Source organism: Danio aesculapii, chromosome 6, assembly GCF_903798145.1.
Source record: "Danio aesculapii chromosome 6, fDanAes4.1, whole genome shotgun sequence".
Taxonomy (NCBI): domain Eukaryota; kingdom Metazoa; phylum Chordata; class Actinopteri; order Cypriniformes; family Danionidae; genus Danio; species Danio aesculapii.
In genome coordinates this window covers 33721030-33739909 of record NC_079440.1, presented here as the reverse complement: position 1 = coordinate 33739909, position 18880 = coordinate 33721030, and the positions used below count along the sequence as shown (strand labels likewise).

The 18880-nt window shown below is 32.2% G+C and overlaps 1 protein-coding gene across 1 annotated transcript in view; it reads right to left on the bottom strand.

The window, feature by feature from the left end:
• jak1 (Janus kinase 1) overlaps positions 1-18880 on the bottom strand; it is a 60857-nt gene that overhangs the window by 2697 nt on the left and 39280 nt on the right. The window contains exons 13-23 of the mRNA XM_056460037.1: positions 17285-17372; positions 15960-16087; positions 13195-13330; positions 11643-11794; positions 11196-11346; positions 8039-8127; positions 7739-7931; positions 7509-7633; positions 6079-6251; positions 5811-5928; positions 2363-2473 (exon numbers count right to left, since the gene is read on the bottom strand). Coding sequence (XP_056316012.1) covers positions 2363-2473; positions 5811-5928; positions 6079-6251; positions 7509-7633; positions 7739-7931; positions 8039-8127; positions 11196-11346; positions 11643-11794; positions 13195-13330; positions 15960-16087; positions 17285-17372 — 1464 coding nt within the window. The remainder of the gene's footprint in view (positions 1-2362; positions 2474-5810; positions 5929-6078; positions 6252-7508; positions 7634-7738; positions 7932-8038; positions 8128-11195; positions 11347-11642; positions 11795-13194; positions 13331-15959; positions 16088-17284; positions 17373-18880) is intronic.

Below are 18880 nucleotides of genomic sequence, written 5' to 3'. Positions count from 1 at the left end.
TAAATATTAAATATTATTTATTTAATGGTTAAAAATGTGTATGCGTGATTGTCATAAAGGGACAGTGTGGAGGAGAGAGAGAGAGGTGAGGTAAGACGGAGAGTCGTGCACCAAGTGACCTGGTCTCGAAAAAGAACACAATCTCTGCAGTTTGCCAGTATTTTCGGTTTCGACCAAACGAGAAGGGAGACATGGTAAATACAAACTAGAGGTCTGCATTCCTGCTGCTGTACCGTGAGAGCCATGGGACCCGACCAGATTTCTTGCAGTGCAGGAATAAATTTACGAATAAAGCGCAGGAGCGGTCGGTAACTCTGGCGTGCAGTCTAACAATATCTCTCCCGAGCGAGCGAGCATGCGCGCATCTGCGTGGATGCTGTTTATGTGTGTGTGTGTGTGTGTATATGTGTGTGAATGAGAGAATGCCGCCCACGCAGATCTCCAATACGAACAAGACAAAAAGGCCAAGCCTACTGCTGTCTTCATTAGTTTCACACAGATTACTTTACAACTTGAAAAGGCATCTTTGGAGATCTTTCTTTTAAAGCCACTGCACTGTTCAGTTTTAATGTGGAGGGTCCTTCTCTGCTGTTGCCCTAAATATCTAAATAAAATGATTGTAAAAAAACAGGAACTGTATAACAGACAATTTTATATATGGTATTAGAGTGGGAGTCTTATTTATTTTGTTCAGATTTTGTACTGATTTGCTTAACTTGCACAAACACTTCAAATATTTTCCCATCTGTACCCTAATGTCAGTTACAAGGGTTACAAAATAACTGCAGAAGCAATCTTGACAGTTACAAATGCACTGACAGCTAATAAGACAACGGCTCCCATTGACTTCCATTCCAGTCTTGTGTGGGTGGAAACTCACTTCCTTAGAAATCTCTATCATTCACTGCTGAAAATCTCAAAGGTTAATGCCAGCTAAATAACATGATACTAATATGACATGTGGCATACCATTCAACAGTTTGGGGACATACTGGATAAATAATTAAAACAGAAATAGTGTAAAATATTATTACAAATCAAACCGCTTTCTAAATTAATATATTTATTCCTGTGATGGCATTGCTGAACATTTACCCTCATTACTTTATTCTTAAGTCACATCATCCTTTATAAGAGGAATGATACACTTGATATGATATGTGCTTTTATGCAAGAAACATATTTCTTTTTTGAATGTACACATTATTAGATTATACAAGATGTAGGTGACATTTTATCTACAGAACAAAAGAAGACCTTCACTGACATTGATTACAATCTCATTTTTAACTCATAAAAGTTCAAAAGTCCCACAATACACTTCAGGGTTTTCCAATGAGTGCCTTATAAGGGGTCATACTGTGTTTATCTGTCATTAATAAAAAATAATAATAATAAGTCAACCACTATTGAAACTTCTAGAGCAATAAAAAAACAACATGCAGCCAAAACAAAATGAATACATACACTAAAAGATGTAATTTCAATGGTTAGACAAAAAAAAAAAAAAAAAAAAAACTAATCATGCTACAATAAAATCCATAACCTACTTAATAGCAAGTTTAAAAGCAACTGGGATTAAAAGATCTGTTCAGCTCTCTGTGATCATCTGCACCTCAATGAGTTTTATAAGTCTAAAACGTTTTTAAAACATTTATTATAAAGAAAAGACTGTAAAATCGCTACGTAATGCATCACTACAGCCGCATAGTGTCAGAATAAACTATAAAAAAGGCGCTTCAAGTTTGTGGACGTTAAATCTGGTTTATTTTGTACATTAACATAACGGATATCCATACAGGAGTGTGTATTAACATGTATCCTGTCACATTTGTCATTCAATGGAGTGCAAATTTAAACATATGTATGCACGTGTGTGTGTGTGTGTGTGTGTATGCGCGCAAACTTTGCAACGAGACTGTGTGTGACTCATTGTTGCAGAAAGGCTTGAATTACAACTACATCAAATAACCGCTGGGAAAGATCTGCCTTGTCTGTCGCTGTGCTCTTGTCTGTCACTGTGCTGTTTATCTATGTGAGACACAGCAGGTGAAGGCTACATGCATCAGAGCAATACCAAAAGATCTCGATGGCTATGACACGCTCGTGGAAACGGTGGGCGGTGAGAACCAGCTCATTTGCATTAAAGGCACAGGCAACAAAAACAGCTACAGTGTTCAAACAGATCAAATTATAAGGTATAATAAATGATCTGAAGAGTATTTTGAGCTGAAACTTTTAGACATATTCTGGAGACACAAAAGACTTAGACTTAAATAAGGGGTAAAACAGGTGCTCTTTAAATCTAACTGACCCTAAACTTGCATATAGAGTATTTAGTTTTAGTAAACTGATGCATTACCTGCTCTGAGCAGCCATCTGGTCTGGGAAGTCTCTTTCCCTCCTCCAGGACTTTGACCAATCGGGTGACAGTCATTTGTCCATGTGTTGGACCAATCATCTTAAGGAACACCTGTGGGGGTGGAGCAAAATTAGGTCACTGGGCTGATTTACTATTAAGCTCCAAGGAATTAAACATCTAAACACGTCTCGTCTAGCAAGCTACCTTTAACCCTTTAATACATTGAGTGGGTGAAAAAACATTGTGCGCAGTGGGGAATCTGACAAATCCCTCTATACAAACATTTTCTCCACAAGCAGCACACAAGGGGGAAAAAAGGGAGGATTGCTGTGTAGACGTCTACCGCAGCCTTTGGGTAAGACATCTGCCACTGTGGGCACAGACTGGCACCATCTGCCATGTTCTCAGAGACTCACCAGCACCTCCTCAACAACGGCTTCTTTCAGCCAACAGAACTGACGCCGGCTTTCTAAGCACTCATTTCTGCTTCACAACAAATCTTTATTACCCTCCTGCTGCTTATAATCAAAGGGTGAATTAGAAATGCAATCAAAAGTAAAATAGTTGCATAAGGAAAGATTTACATAAAGCATTTGCATGAAAATAATTGCACTAGTCTATCCTAAATGCAGCCTTGCTATTTTGTGGCATCACTGATATTTGTTTTATCGTTTTATGGATTTCTTTTAAAACGTAGATTTTTTACATTTTCATTTCAATAAATGGACATAACTTAGATTGCAAATGTTTATTATGGTTTAGTTATTTATTATTTTGTAATGAAAGCAGTATTATAAATTATTACAAACTCATGTTGACTAATGGCTAATACTGTAACTCAGATCAGTGGTTCTCAACTGTTTTGAGCATTTTTCCATTGTCATTAACCTGCAACCAATTTTTTATTCCTTTTCTTGTCATAAATGCCTTACTTTTGAAAAGAATATTAGTAATATGATAATAATGCACAAGCGATCCCAAACTAGTTTCTTTTTATACAATCAAAATTAAGAAAATGTTACTGTTTATATGTTATACCACAATTAAAAAAATAAGTTGCATGCTGAGGTTTTTTAAAAAATATATATTTTAAAACAGTTCATAACAAAACAACAACAAAAAAAAAACATTTTCAAGAGAACATAGAAACAAAAGAGACACAGCACAAGTGTCAAAAGTCATCTAATTTAATCTTATTTACATTCATATTTATGGTTGATAAAATGTTGCTATATAAAATTTTGTTAAGGGTTGCACATAAAAGATATATATAATCAATATATATATATATATATATATATATATATATATATATATATATATATATATATATATATATATATATATATATATATATATATAAAGCACCAAAGTAAAATTAAAACATTACATTTCTTCTCGGCCATTTACCCCAGTGTGCAGAAATTTTATATACTTGTTGTCTCAAGGAAAGTGTCAGTACTTCCATATCATACACCTTTTTTACAATATCATGCCATTCACCTACAGATGGAGGATCTTTCTTGAGCCATTTCTTTATAATGGCCTTTTTGCTAGTTGTTAGTAGTGCATTAAGAACATATGCATCATTTTTTGGTATTTTTGAAGAGTAAATTCCCAGGTACATAGTTTTAAAATTACATTACAGATTCAAACCCATTATTGCATTTATCGCTTTATTCAAATCTTGCCAATAGGTGTGTATCTCAAAATATGGGGAAATGACCAGCCAATACATTTCCACATTTTCTCCAGCATTCAACATTTTTTTTATCTCTAGTCTGAAAGTATTTTATTTTAGGTGTCATGAAGAATCGGATTACATTTTTCCAAAAAAATTCCCTCCATGAATCTGAATTAATTGTGATCATTCGTGTCTCCCAAATAGTTAGCCACTATGCTTGTGTTATAATTATATTGGCTTCCTTTTCCCGTTTCTGTTTTATATACATTGCTGAGTGTTTCTTTGTTAATGTCAGACAGGAATAAATTCTTGATGCTAGTTTCCTATTCACTTTCTTTTTGTAAGTATCTATAAAAATCTTCAGACATTTCTTTTGCTTTTTTAATAATTATGAAGTGACGAACAGTGTGCGGCACCAGATTTGTGCATGCAACTGAAGAGTGTCAGGTCAGGAAAGTTTTTTTTTCTTTAGAAGAGACACTGTATTTCATAACAAATAACAAAAATGTTGTACACTTCATGCCACTGTGTAACAAGTCATTTAACTACTGAGTAATACTAATCAATTGCATGTACTCATACTATAGTGAGGGTTTGATTGTGGGTTGGGTTTAGGGTTGGTTGCATGAAATTATGCAGAATTAATTTTAATTGCCATAGTAAGTACATGGAATATGTGTAACAAGGACACCTTAAAATAAAGTATTCATCAAAAAACAAATTCATTTTCCAAACAAATTTGATTGTGTTAATTTTTTTGGTAACACTTTAGTTTAGGTCACAATTAATGCTATTAACTACTGGCTTATTATTACGATATTAACTGTTAATTAGAAGGTATAAAATATTATCTTATTCTGCATCCCTAATCCTAACCAAAACCCAACCTCTACCTTACTAACTATCAAAAAAAAAACAGCTAGTTTAAGCTAGTAGTATTAGTTAATGGTTTATTAATACTGTAAATTGTGACCTAATGTGTTACCTTTTTATTTGTTATGTCAAAAGAACATGACTAGCATCATTTTCATATCAGACACAGTATTTTTATTAAACAGTATAATTATGTGTTTTTACCTGGCAAGTCTACAATCTCACACTATTGCATCATACATGCATACAAAACGTCATGTTCTTGTTTTCTGTGCTCATGTTTCTGTGGAATAATCTCTGTGAAATGTTCTTTGATTGGTTGGTTATTAATAATCTTGTTGAAAATAATCAAATTAAAACGTTTGCCTTTCCACATTTCGTCCATTGAAAATGAGCAACACACTTGTTACTGACACATCCCATCTGAACTGGCCTTTAGGAGAACATGTTTTTCTCACGCACATGAATCACGTTCGACTAAAACGTCAACAGCTTTCACACACGTCTTTCAAAATTTCAATCATGCATCATAAAAACACCCTGACCCACTCAAATCGAGAAACGACAATATAAACAAGTTGGATTATAAATACTACATTTATGTAATACTATAAATACTAAACACAATACTAACCATTTATTTTCCTAGAGCCCGCATTTGATTAAATTAAGAAACAATCTAAAAAGACTTTCCAGACTGTGCTTGTACTGAATTGAAATTGAAAAATAGATTTTAAACTTGTGATGGCCACAACGTGCTGTGCGCCAGACACAGAAAGTCCCATTTGTCATTTTAGGTTTGAGGACGGTATTTATGTCGAGATCTACATAGTGTGATCTTTTAGAAATTGTAGTTGAGACAGGGCTAGAAACATCTGACTGTCAACTCACCGACATGGGGCTACATGAAGTATCACAGTATGTGAGGAGCTCATACATGGTCACTCCGAAAGACCAGACATCAGATGCCCTGTAGAACTTGCAGTGGATCAGACATTCTGGAGCATACCTAAGAAAAAGAAAAAAAGAAGGAGAAAACCATTACAAAGTCGATTTCCCACATTATTAAATCATGGATGATGGTACATGACATCACCAATAGACATGGCCCATGTTAGATTTTCATATAATGTACTTGGTCATGATGAATGAGGCTTACCAGAACACTGGACTGTCCAGATCGTCTTTCACAGTGTAGTATCCCTCGTTATCCTTAATGCTTTTTGTCAGGCCGAAGTCTCCGATCTTTACTGTGCCTTCATTCTCCACCAGAACATTGCGGGCTGCCAGGTCTCTGTGGATGTAGTTGCGAGAGCCCAGGTAGTCCATACCCTGAAGGTTTGAGGTTAGAAAACAGCAGGGTTAAGCATAATGTTTCACTGCAGGTCTGTGTTAAACACACAAGCTCAGAAGGCCACAAAGGATCAATGTAAGCAGCTGTTGTTATTCTTGGTGTCCGAGTATAAAGCCGTAAGAACAACAAACCAGAGACAAAAATAAATAAATAAATATATATATTATTATATATTATTAATTATTATTATATTATTAATATAAATATATATATATATATATTTTAATGTACACAGCTAAGGAAATTTTTTTTATTAAAAATATATATTTTTTCGGATTTAAAATGTAGTTTTTTTTGTTTAAAACATACAATTTAGATTTATTTTACAAACTATTTATAAAACCTTTCATCTAGAGCACCTTAGAACATAAAATAAATTAAGAAATTCTTTGAATAACAAAAAAAATGGCATGTTCATACACATATATATATATTTTTAGATTACACAACAAACAATTTTTCAAGTTTTAACTCGAAAAGACTTATGTAAAGAATATTTTGTGGAATAACGCCGATTATAAGCATTTGTTATTTTGACCAACAGCCATTTTATGAAAGAAATGGTTTAAATGACAATATTTACAGTTGAAGTCAGATTATTAGCTCCCCTGTTTATTTTTTCCCCCAATTTCTGTTTAACCGAGAGCAGATTTTTTTCAACACATTTCTAAACATGATAGTTTTAATAACTCATCTCTAATAACTGATTTATTTTATCTTTGCCATGATGACAGTAAATAATATTTGACTAGATATTTTTCAAGACACTTCTATACAGCTTAAAGTGACATTTACAGGCTTAACTAGGTTAATTAGGTTAACTAGGCAGGTTAGGGTAATTAGGCAAGTTATTGTATAACGATGGTTTGTTCTGTAGACTATTGGAAAAAAATTGCTTAAAGAGGCTAATAATTTTTTACCTTAAAATGGTTTTAAAATAATTAAAAACTGCTTTTATTCTAGCTGAAATAAAACAAATAAGTGTTTAATATTATCAGACATACTGTGAAAATTTCCTTGCTCTGTTAAACAATTATAATAATAATTCTGACTTCAACTGTATGTATTACAAATTGGGAAGAAATGTTATCAGACAATTATAGAATAGTTTTTTATTTTATTAAAAGCTAACAAATCCAGTAAATCCATGTATTAAAAACCCAGTGAATTTTTAAATGGTCTGTTAATATTTTGCATAGGTTTAAATACTCAAGTGTCGACCAATGAAGCATCACCTGGCAGATCTGCACAGAATAGTTGAGCAGAGTTTTAAGGTCTATGTGAGCCTTGTTTCTGGGGAGATATTCCTTCAGACTTCCTGCTGGCAAAAACTCCATGATGAGCTTAATGGATCTCCCACCTTAAAACAAACACATGGACAGATTCGATCAAACCCGCTCGAGCGCTTGGCACCACAATCCATTACAGTGTTATATAATTGATGATGTTCAGAATTGTGGCTTACCCTCTTCATTGCAGATGCCCTTGTATTTGACGATATTCTCATGGTAAAGTTCTCTCAGGATGTGAATCTCACGCCACAGGTTATTGCTCTGCTCTTCGCTGTTCTCTGGCTTCAGAGACTTCACAGCCACCAGCTCTCCGGTGCGATCTCCACGTGGGTCATACCGGCACAACTCCACCTTCCCAAAATGACCCTGAAAACACAAAGACGCACTTCAGTCCAACCCCAAGAACTATGGTCAGTGAAAGGAGCAGTCTGTGCACACAAAATACACACTCACACACACACACGCATAAATACCTCTCCAAGATCTCGAATCTTCTTGAGGAACCTCTTCTCAAACACTGTAGGGTCCACTTCAAGCATGGGAACAGGCTGAATGGACGGATCTAAAGAGAAAACATTAAAAAAGGGGGGGCATTTAATAAATGTTGAGATATGTACAAACATAACCTATTAATTATGATTGACTAAACATAAATGGAACAAGTAGACTGCAGTTCATTTATTTATTTAGGTTTTAATGCCATATCAGCAGCATTGGCTATATTCATGGCAAAACTTATACTAATATATATATAATACTAATACTAATGTATATGTATATATATACACACAATATATTTGTTTCTTAACAAACATACATTGTAAAAAAACAACAAAAAAACATACAAATAGCAACAACACTGAAATCTTTTAGTTTGATTAAAGATAAATATTCTAAAATGGCTCCAGAAGGCACCCTTTCAAACATTTCACTTAAAATATTTCCCGAATAAAAACGTTCTCTAAAATCATTTAAAAATACACATTCTATTAAAATATGTTTATCATCAAAATATTCTTACACAAGTCACAAACAGGGTTTTCTTCCCCTTTCAATAAATATGCATGTGTAAGTCTTAAGTGTCCGATTCTACATCTCGTATGTACAACCTAGTCATGTCTACTTTCAAAATGGTAATTATTTCTTTCATTTACAAATGGATTCACTTCATACAATTTGTTATTTCTACATTGATCCCATTCCATTTGCCTTTTCTCACTAATATACAGATTTAAACCAGGTTTAACATCAGACACTGGAATTTTACATTCTGTTATTTCCAACAGTAGGGCTTCCTTAGCTGCACGTTCGTTTCCAATGAATCCCATATGACCAGGTATCCAGACTGTAGTTCACAATAAGCTATCATCATAACAGTCCTAACAGGGGCCATTAACATTAAGACATGTTAAATGTATAGTAGCAACAAAACAAAAATAATGTGGAAGTTGTCAGGGAGGACTAAACTAGTGAGCACTTCTAAAAAGAAAAAAAAAAATTGAATTTTTCTCCTTCAAAAGCACAGCATTTATTGAAACTCAAAACAAACCTTTCTGAACATTTAAAATGTAAAAATTATAAATGTTTCTACTTTGATCACTTTTTAATGCATCTTTACAAAATTTAAATCTCAAAAACTGAATCTGAAATAAAATCCTAAACCTAACATCACACATTCATTTCATGTGTCCGTACTAATAAGTAATATTAGTTTAAAATCTCTTACAAACTAAATCTGAAACAAAAATCTCTTGTAACATTATTGTAAGGATGGCTATATCTCTCCATAATATTAAACCCTGAAAACGGTTATGGAGCTCCACACGAGACAAGACCATGAGAATGGTCAAGCACTAAAACAATAAACTTTCTAATCTGTTGTTCGGGTTGTTCTCGATCATGCATCCTGAGCCCCCCTCTTTGCCCTGGAGTTTACCTTCTCCACCAGAGCAGCTCACTCACATTCCACACAGAATGTTTAAGTTTTTAATATGGTGTATCTTGTGGCTTTATATTCATGTTTGGTGTCATTTTAAATGTCTCTGTGTGATTGGTAAAGTGGTCTTAGTTTCACTGTAATATTTTACAATCTCCCTTATATCAGTTAATTTGGGTTTTGACTTTGATAAGATCTTTGCCAGATGCTCCGCTCCAGGGCAAATGGTCTTTACATCAACTCATGACCAGGCAAGGGTCTTGGTGAAGTTTTTATTGTCTTGAATTTATGATGATTTGAGTATTTAGGCAAAGGGTGCAGAAGTGTCTGGGGGATTCTGTAGGCAGGATACCCCATTGCAGTGTGTGAGTCTCTGAGCTCTGCATCAGGACTCATATGCTGCAATGTATTTCTACACGGTCAGGTATTAATCTCTAACTTAAATGTATCTTCGAATAATTGATGTTGTACAATCTTGATTGGCTTATTTTGTTTAGTTATGTGAATTGGAATGGAAAATCTTTGCCTGACAAATAAATGTAAAATTCTTGTTTAACTCTAATATCTCCTGAAATCATTTAAATCTAGTAGATGGTTTAGGCTGATGTTTCCGCAGCCTACGACCAGGATTTGTCATACATTCAGGATCAATGGATGGAGCATGGGCACAGCATTAGAGACCTGATGATTTCTGACAATCACTGACTTAGTATGATATAATCTAGGGGGCTAAATCAAACTTCCTTTAAGTATGAGCAAGCATGGGCCCTGTCAATTATTGCTTAAAGGAAGTAGCTTTCAGTTATATTCTTTGACTAAGCTAAATCAAACTTTTCTTTAAGTATGAGCAAGCATGGGGCAGCCTATTATTACTTAAAGGAAATTAGCTTATTGGCTAAGAATCGGAACTGGCGAGGATGTGTCCGTGAGCAGATGTAACTGGCCAGCATACTGACTCTAAGCGACTTCGGGTAAACGATGAACCATTACTTGAGAATAAGGATTTATTAGGTTAATCAATCTAAATTAGACCGAATCACAACCTATAAGGTGATCAGCATGAATTAGATAAATCTAAAATTATTATAAATTGGAGTCAGATTAAAATTCGGAGTTGGAAACAAATTAAAATAAATCTTAATGAATAAAAATATTTCTTTTCACATGTGCTAAAAGGCTTACATGCATTTAACCTTCACCCATGCTGTTAGTTCCGTCATAGGAAAAATAGATGGGCCCTTACATTATAGACACTTTTACAGTCATTTTTAATCATCGCAAAATAAAGGCAAATAGTCAATTGCTTTGTATAATCTGACCCAATGCTTTAAATGTGAATGTGAATCCTTAATAATCAAGTTCCTCACTTTTAGAAAAGACGACAGCAGATCTCTTGACTAGCCACAAGAGGCCAGTATTGAGTATACAACTATTATAAACCCAATTAAGAAGACTTGTTTGTTAATGTTGCTTAAATTCTTCTGGTAATCTTTTTCTGACCTGATGCTTTAAATGTGAATGTCAAACCTTGATAATAAAGTACCTAATTTTTTTTTTAAAAAGATGACAGCAGACGTTGTGACTAGCCACAAGAGGCCAGGAATGAGTATACAACTATTATTAACCCCATTAAGAAGACTTATCTAGAGTTTATCTCTGTCATCAGTATGCATATACAAACTCATGTTCCTTACTCTGTTCCTCCACCATAACAATGTCCCTGACGATGGCCCTGAAGAAGAGCCTCTGTCGCGGGTCGTAAGTCATACAGTGGGTCATGAGTTTGGCCAGCTCCTCACAGTCAGGGGTCGCCAACTGACACTGCGCTGCATAAAACCTCTCCTTCTGCTCAGAGAGAAAAACATATTGTTTATCACCATATGATCAGAAAGGAAAACACTTAGACTAGGGCTGCATATTGGTCAAATATCCCAACCCATATTGGTCAAATACCCCCCCCCCCCCCCTCCCCTCTCTCTCTCCCCAACTTCGCTTCCCGTCTCAATACTGTTCTATCTAATAAAGACAAAAAAAGGCCAAAAAAAAAGCTAACTATACAAAAAAAATAAGCGATATATATATATTTTTTTTTGCCCAACCGTAGCTAAAATGTGCTTAACAACATATGTGAATGCGGTTACCTCAGTGAGTTTCTTATCTTTAAGAGGAATCTCTCCGTTGTAACAGATCTCCCAAAGAGTTGTTCCGAAGCTCCACTTATCGGCTGCTATGCTCAGATTAGCGGTGTCCTTCACACACTCTGGAGCAATCCAAGGAATCCTGTCCACACACTCTGTAGACACACAAAAACACACAGTCATACATGAACAGCATGTTAGACTGGTTTCTACCACTTTCCATCATTCAAGCATCACAACAGACTTTAGGAAGGGCATTTTATCAAACGAATAACCCCTCATCTCAGTCCCTCTGTGCGCCCCTTTCCAAACAAACACACAACCAGTCTTTCCTGTAACAGTCCCTGGCGCACAACAAACAGGGCGCTTTTCTGATCTCTAAAGTGCTTCAGGGAGCTGAGCTGGATTTCTGCCAACAATTCCTGTCAGTTATCTATTCCGAGTAGTCCAATCTTTTTTCGCAATTCAAACACTATCAGATCCTCAGCATTGACTGATGCATTTACCCTATACACACACCCAGTGCATCTTAAAAAGCTCAAAATCTCCCACTGTCAATTTTACTTAATTTTTTAGCATTGAAAATATGTTAACAATTTGTAAAATAAGGCTGTGTGTGTGTGTGTGTGTGTGTGTGTGTGCGTGTGTGCGTGTGTGTGTGTGTGTGTGTTTGCTGTGCCTTTTTAAGGGTCCTACTCTATGTCATGTACATACTCTGTATTTGCATAGTCATTACACAAACCTAAATAATAATTAGTTATTATTTTGAAACCTTACCCTATTTCTAAAGCCCTGAACCTAACTTTAACCCATGTAGTTCCCTTATATAACATTCTTACAGTAAGTACATTAAGTACACAACACAATAAAATTCAACCCTTTTATTTCAATTAAAAATATACATTTTATACATAAGCATAAATATACATATTATACTTTAGTTTATATTAAGTATACTACCCTAAAACTATCCTACCCACCATTTTTTATTGTTATTACTGTAATAAAAATCCTGAATATAATAATTCCTGTAATAAAAATATATAATATAATAATTCCTAAAATAAATATTTATTTATTTATTAATTAAAATGTTTTAGCATATGAAAAAATCACAAAATTAAAAATGCATTAATTTGCAATATACAGCATGATTATTTACCTTAAATTTTATGCAAATTGTTTATTAATATTCGACTATATGTTTATTTAAATAAATGCTATAATTATTGTAACAAGTAATGATAAATTAATAAAACATTACAATAACCAAAACAAAAAAGCTTGTTTAATATGTTTAGTGCTATGTCTAAAATCTACACATCAGATGCATCATGTGGTATTGGCGCTCATATGAAAATTAAAGATGTATTAAATCATGATGTTTAAAGACATAAATAACACTTTAATAAAGTGGCATTGTTTATGCAGGGTGTTCCTCCTTCAAAGCTTTTATGAGTTCCTTTATAATTGAACAAGTCTTGTTGATAAGTACCATAAATCTTATATGAAAGCCTATAGTGTGTTTATTGAGTGGCCATAATGAATATGTCACCTTCTCTGCTGAGGACAGTAATGGGTATCCCGGGGTCACTCAGCTTAATGAAGGGTCCTCCTTCTCCATCTAAACCATCTCGAGCCACCAGAATATTCTTACTGCACACATATCCATGAACCATCTTCTTATCCTCCTGCAGGACACACACACAGCAGACAAACGCTAACATTATTCACTGATAACGACTGCCGATTTGAAAAAGAGGTTTTTAAACCTGTACTTACTGTACATGAGCCTTCAAAAAACATTTTGATTGATGATTTGGTGTTAAATGGTGCAACGTTTTCAGCATTCTTAGATCAAAATAAACTTGCGCAACATTATTACTAATGTATTTACTATTTACATCTGATCAGTTTACAATATGAACAAATTCACCAGCCTACTAACTTAAAAAGAAAGCCATCTAACTGTATGTATATATCTATTTATTTTTTTTTTAATTTCAAAAAGGCTAAACAAATTAGGGAAAAATTTTACTGCATTTATCATATTAACATTTTTTTATTATTTGTAGTAGTATTATTCTTTCAATTAGATTAAAAGAAGTAAATCAAAGAAATATCACTAAAATGTTACTGTAACAATATTGTTAAATAATTTCAATGCTTTCAATGCTTTTAAAAGTTAATTACTTTTATTTATATAGAGTTGAAGTCAGAATTATTAGCCCCCTTTGAATTTCTTTTTCTTTTTAAAATATTTCCCAAATGTTGTTTAACAGAGCAAGGACATTTTCACAGTATGTCTGATAATATTTTTTCTTCTGGAGAAAGTCTTATTTGTTTTATTTCGGCTAGAATAAAAGCAGTTTTAAATTTTTTTAAAAAACATTTTTAAGGACAAAATTATTAGCCCCTTTAAGCAATATATATATATTTTTTGGATAGTCTACAGAACAAACCATCGTTATACAATAACTTGCCTAATTACCCTAACCTGCTTAGATAACCTAATTAACCTAGTTAAGCCTTTAAATGTCACTTTAAGCTGTATTGAAGTGTCTTGAAAAATATCTAGTAAAATATTATTTACTGTCACCATGGCAAAGACAAAATAAATCAGTTAATAAAAATTAGTTATTAAAACTATTATGTTTAAAAATGTGTTGAAAAAATCTCTCTTCTCTCCGTTAAACAGAAATTGGAGAAAAAAAATAAACAGGGGGGCTTGTAATTCAGGGGGGCTAATAATTCTGACTTCAACTGTATGTTTTTAATTTTAAATTATATTATATAATAAATTTATATATATATATATATATATATATATATATATATATATATATATATATATATATATATATATATATATATATATATATATATATATATATATATATATATATATATATATATTATATTATATCACATTATATTATATTATATCACATTATATTATATTATATTATATTATATTATATTATATTATATTATATTATATCACATTATATTATATTATATCACATTATATCATATTATATTATATCACATTATATCACATTATATCATATTATATTATATTATATTATATCATATTATATTATATTATATTATATTATATTATATTATATTATATTATATTATATTATATTATATTATATTATATTATATCACATTATATCACATTATATCATATTATATTATATTATATTATATTATATTATATTATATTATATTATATTATATTATATTATATTATATTATATCACATTATATCACATTATATCACATTATATTATATTATATTATATTATATCACATTATATTATATTATATTATATTATATTATATTATATTATATTATATTATATTATATTATATTATATCACATTATATCACATTATATCACATTATATTATATTATATTATATTATATCACATTATATTATATTATATTATATTATATTATATTATATTATATTATATTATATTATATTATATTATATTATATTATATTATATTATATCATATTACATCACATTATATCACATTATATCACATTATATTATATTATATTATATCACATTATATTATATTATATTATATTATATTATATTATATTATATTATATTATATTATATTATATTATATTATATTATATTATATTATATTATATTATATCACATTATATTATATCACATTATATTATATCACATTATATTATATCACATTATATCACATTATATAATATTATGTTATGTTATATTATATTATATTATATTATATTATATTATATCACATTATATCATAATATATTATATTATATTATATTATATTATATTATATTATATTATATCACATTATATTATATTATATTATATTATATCACATTATATTATATTATATTATATCACATTATATCACATTATATCACATTATATTATATTATATTATATTATATTATATTATATTATATTATATTATATTATATTATATTATATTATATTATATTGTTTAAAAACTTTTTATCTGGCTTTACATAAAAGTATATGTCCTCATTTGCCTACATATGATCGCATAGTTTTCTAATGAGAATATTCCAAAGTGACACATTTGACATATTCCACACATTTTGCATGTGATTTTAAACTTGTGATTGCAAAATGTGTATCTCACGTGAAGCTCATGTGGGATTTCTGCAAGCCATAACTTTAACTGCAGAACCATGGAACTTCTCTTTTAAAATGCTTTTTTTTTTCTTCTTTTACATACATCTCTAACACCAGATTTTGTTTGCATTAAGAGTGAGCATTTTTTTACCAGATAGCTGAGGGCACTGGCCAACTGTTTGGCAACCTGGAACTTCCATGCAGTGCTCAGAGGTGTGGTCTGCCTGCGCATGAACAGATCCAAAGGGCCGTACTGAACAAACTCCTCCACCATGATATCTGCCGGGAAAGAGACGCATGTTCAATCATGTAAATGAGCACCATTATCAAATCTCCTTCCTCTCCGACATACAAACACGGTTCCAGCTCACATATGCAAATAGCTGTGGGCAAACACCTAGACACACCCATTGCGTGTGCAGGAGCGGTTATCCTCAGAGTATTAATCCGTGCTGCTCAGCGAAGCAGGAACAAGAGCTTGCTTTTAAATACCTAACCTGAAGGCTTTTCTCGACAATCAAATGTAGCTCTATGTTGCTGTTTCCTGCTCACCAAAAAGCATTTCATGTCACGGAAGATTAAAACAAAGGCTTTCCCTGTTAGACTGATGTGTGGGAATACCTTCGTCTTTACCATGCAAGCTACGATATATTGTTTGATTATTTTTTTTGTCTGTGATTTCGAGCAACAAGGAAATTTTTTCTTTTCGAAATGATAACTCAAGTGTGTCAGATCAACACGCTCAGCTGGAGAATGACAATTTGTCTATGATCTCTTTGTAGATTCATAAATTACTAACGCATCAGTGACTGTTGCTTACAATTCAGCAAGCGGAGTTAAAGAACCATGACCCATTTCTCACACTTGCCATGAAAAACTACAAAAGACTGCATAGAATAAAAGAAGAGCAAATGTTCTGGTTGTTTCATTTGGTGCAGTCTTTAAGGGCCCTGACACATAAGTAGAAGCTGACTGTGTTACCTGAAAACTAAAAAGTTCTGCACGAACACAACGCAAAGGCGACAGCAAAGTTAGCACCTTTGTGAGAGGAACTAGCTGTCTACATCAACATGTTTAAAAGTCTATATTTATATTTCATACAGAAAAAGGGAAATCGAAACTAGGAATGAATATTTATAAACTATAAACTAAGAGGCGCTTGCTTACCGTTCTAAAATGACTAATGTTTTGTGCTTTCATTAAAGCACTTGTGTTGTTCTAAATATATTCACACATTGAAAAATGATTAGTGTGCACAACATACAGCAAAAAAATAAAAACTCACCAGCCAATGCTTACCGAATACCCAACTGGCAAGTGATAGCTTGGTGTGAGTGTCAGTTAATTATAAAAGTATATCCATTTGTTGTTAATATCACTAAATGTAACAATCGTCATATTCAGAATCACTTAATTGGTAAAAAGGCTAATAGTTCTACACACAACAACTACTTGTCTTGAAGGTAGGGTACTTACTCTCCTGGTGACGAACACACACTCCGTAGAGCAGGGCGATGTGTTTGTGAGAGATCTGACGCATCATGCTAGCGGTCTCAAAGAATGCCTGTGAACAAGGTAAACAGACATTTTATATCTTCAAAAAATAACAAACTGATGAGAGAATTCTAGGACAGTGAAAACTAAATTTAAATTCACACCCCTAGCCACAATTACAGTGTTTGGTAACCCTTTAGTTTAGGTCAAAATTCATGGTATTAACTACTGGCTTATAACTAGGCCCATACGGATATTTCCTCAACATTCAAAGTATTTATTTACTTATGTAAATGCGTGTAAATATATTACTACCTGACAAAAGTCTTGTCGCCTATCCAAGTTTTAGGAACAACAAATAATATCTGGTCTTCTTGTTGATCAGTTGGTATCAGAAGTGGCTTATATAAAAGGCAAAGGCCTGAAGATTACGCTTATTTTACCAAAATAAAACATGATCATGCCTTGATTTTTAATTATTTAATTAAGACAGTAATGTCTGACTGTGCTTAGATAAAAGTCTTGTCACTTAACAGAAATAATGTACAGTATAAAATATATAGTCATGGTGCAGTGGAGAAATAAATAATATTGTGTATGACTCTCATGAGCTTGGAGGACTGCTTCTATAAATCTCTACAATGACTCACATAATAACATATTAATAAAGTCACTCTTTGGATTCTTTGGATTCATCCTCAATGCCTCCTCCTTCTTACACCAGACATGCTCAATAATGTTCATTTCTGGTGACTGGACTGGCCAATCCTGGAGCTCTTTGACCTTCTTTGCTTTCAGGAACTTTAATGTGGAGGCTGAAGTAGGAGGAGGAGCACTATCCTGCTGAACAATTTACCCTGGCCTGTGGTTTGTACTGTAATGACCAGCACAAATGTCTTGAATGACAAAAAGAGTTAAAAGTTGTTTTTTTTTCATGTATTACGTTTTTAGTTACTATACTCTCAAAATTAGTATAAATCAGCAGATTTATAAAAAAAATTCTGTGCAGAAACAACAAAAAATATCCGCAGATTCTGTCTGGCCCTGCTTATTATCTGCCTATTATTAAGATACTGTCTTAATAGTTTATTACTAGCTATAATAAAATAACTGTTGATTACTGGATATTACTAGCTTAGTTAATGGTCTGTTAATAGCATGAATTGTGATATAAATTAAAGTGTTATTTATCACCTTTCTAGAATATCACTCAGCCATTTTTTTCATTATTCGACATATTCAAATTAATGCAAAACATGTTTACATTTATATTTGTGTTGAATAGGACTAATTCATTTCTATATTTGACATTTATAACGCCTACTGAGAGTGACTGCCACTTTAACTTATGTTTAATTTATTTTTTTTTTCTGAATAATATAAAAATAATTGTCTTTCTGTTGTAGAGTGAGGTTTAGTAAAAGACATTTCTAATGTTTACAAATGTCTTGTTTTGTTTAGGGATAGCTATCTGGTCCATTTTCCAAAAAACTGATTAAACAGGGACTTTTGTCCAAAACTGACTTGTTTATTTAAATTTTTTTGCAAGTTGGAGACGTTATTTCACAATATCTGAAA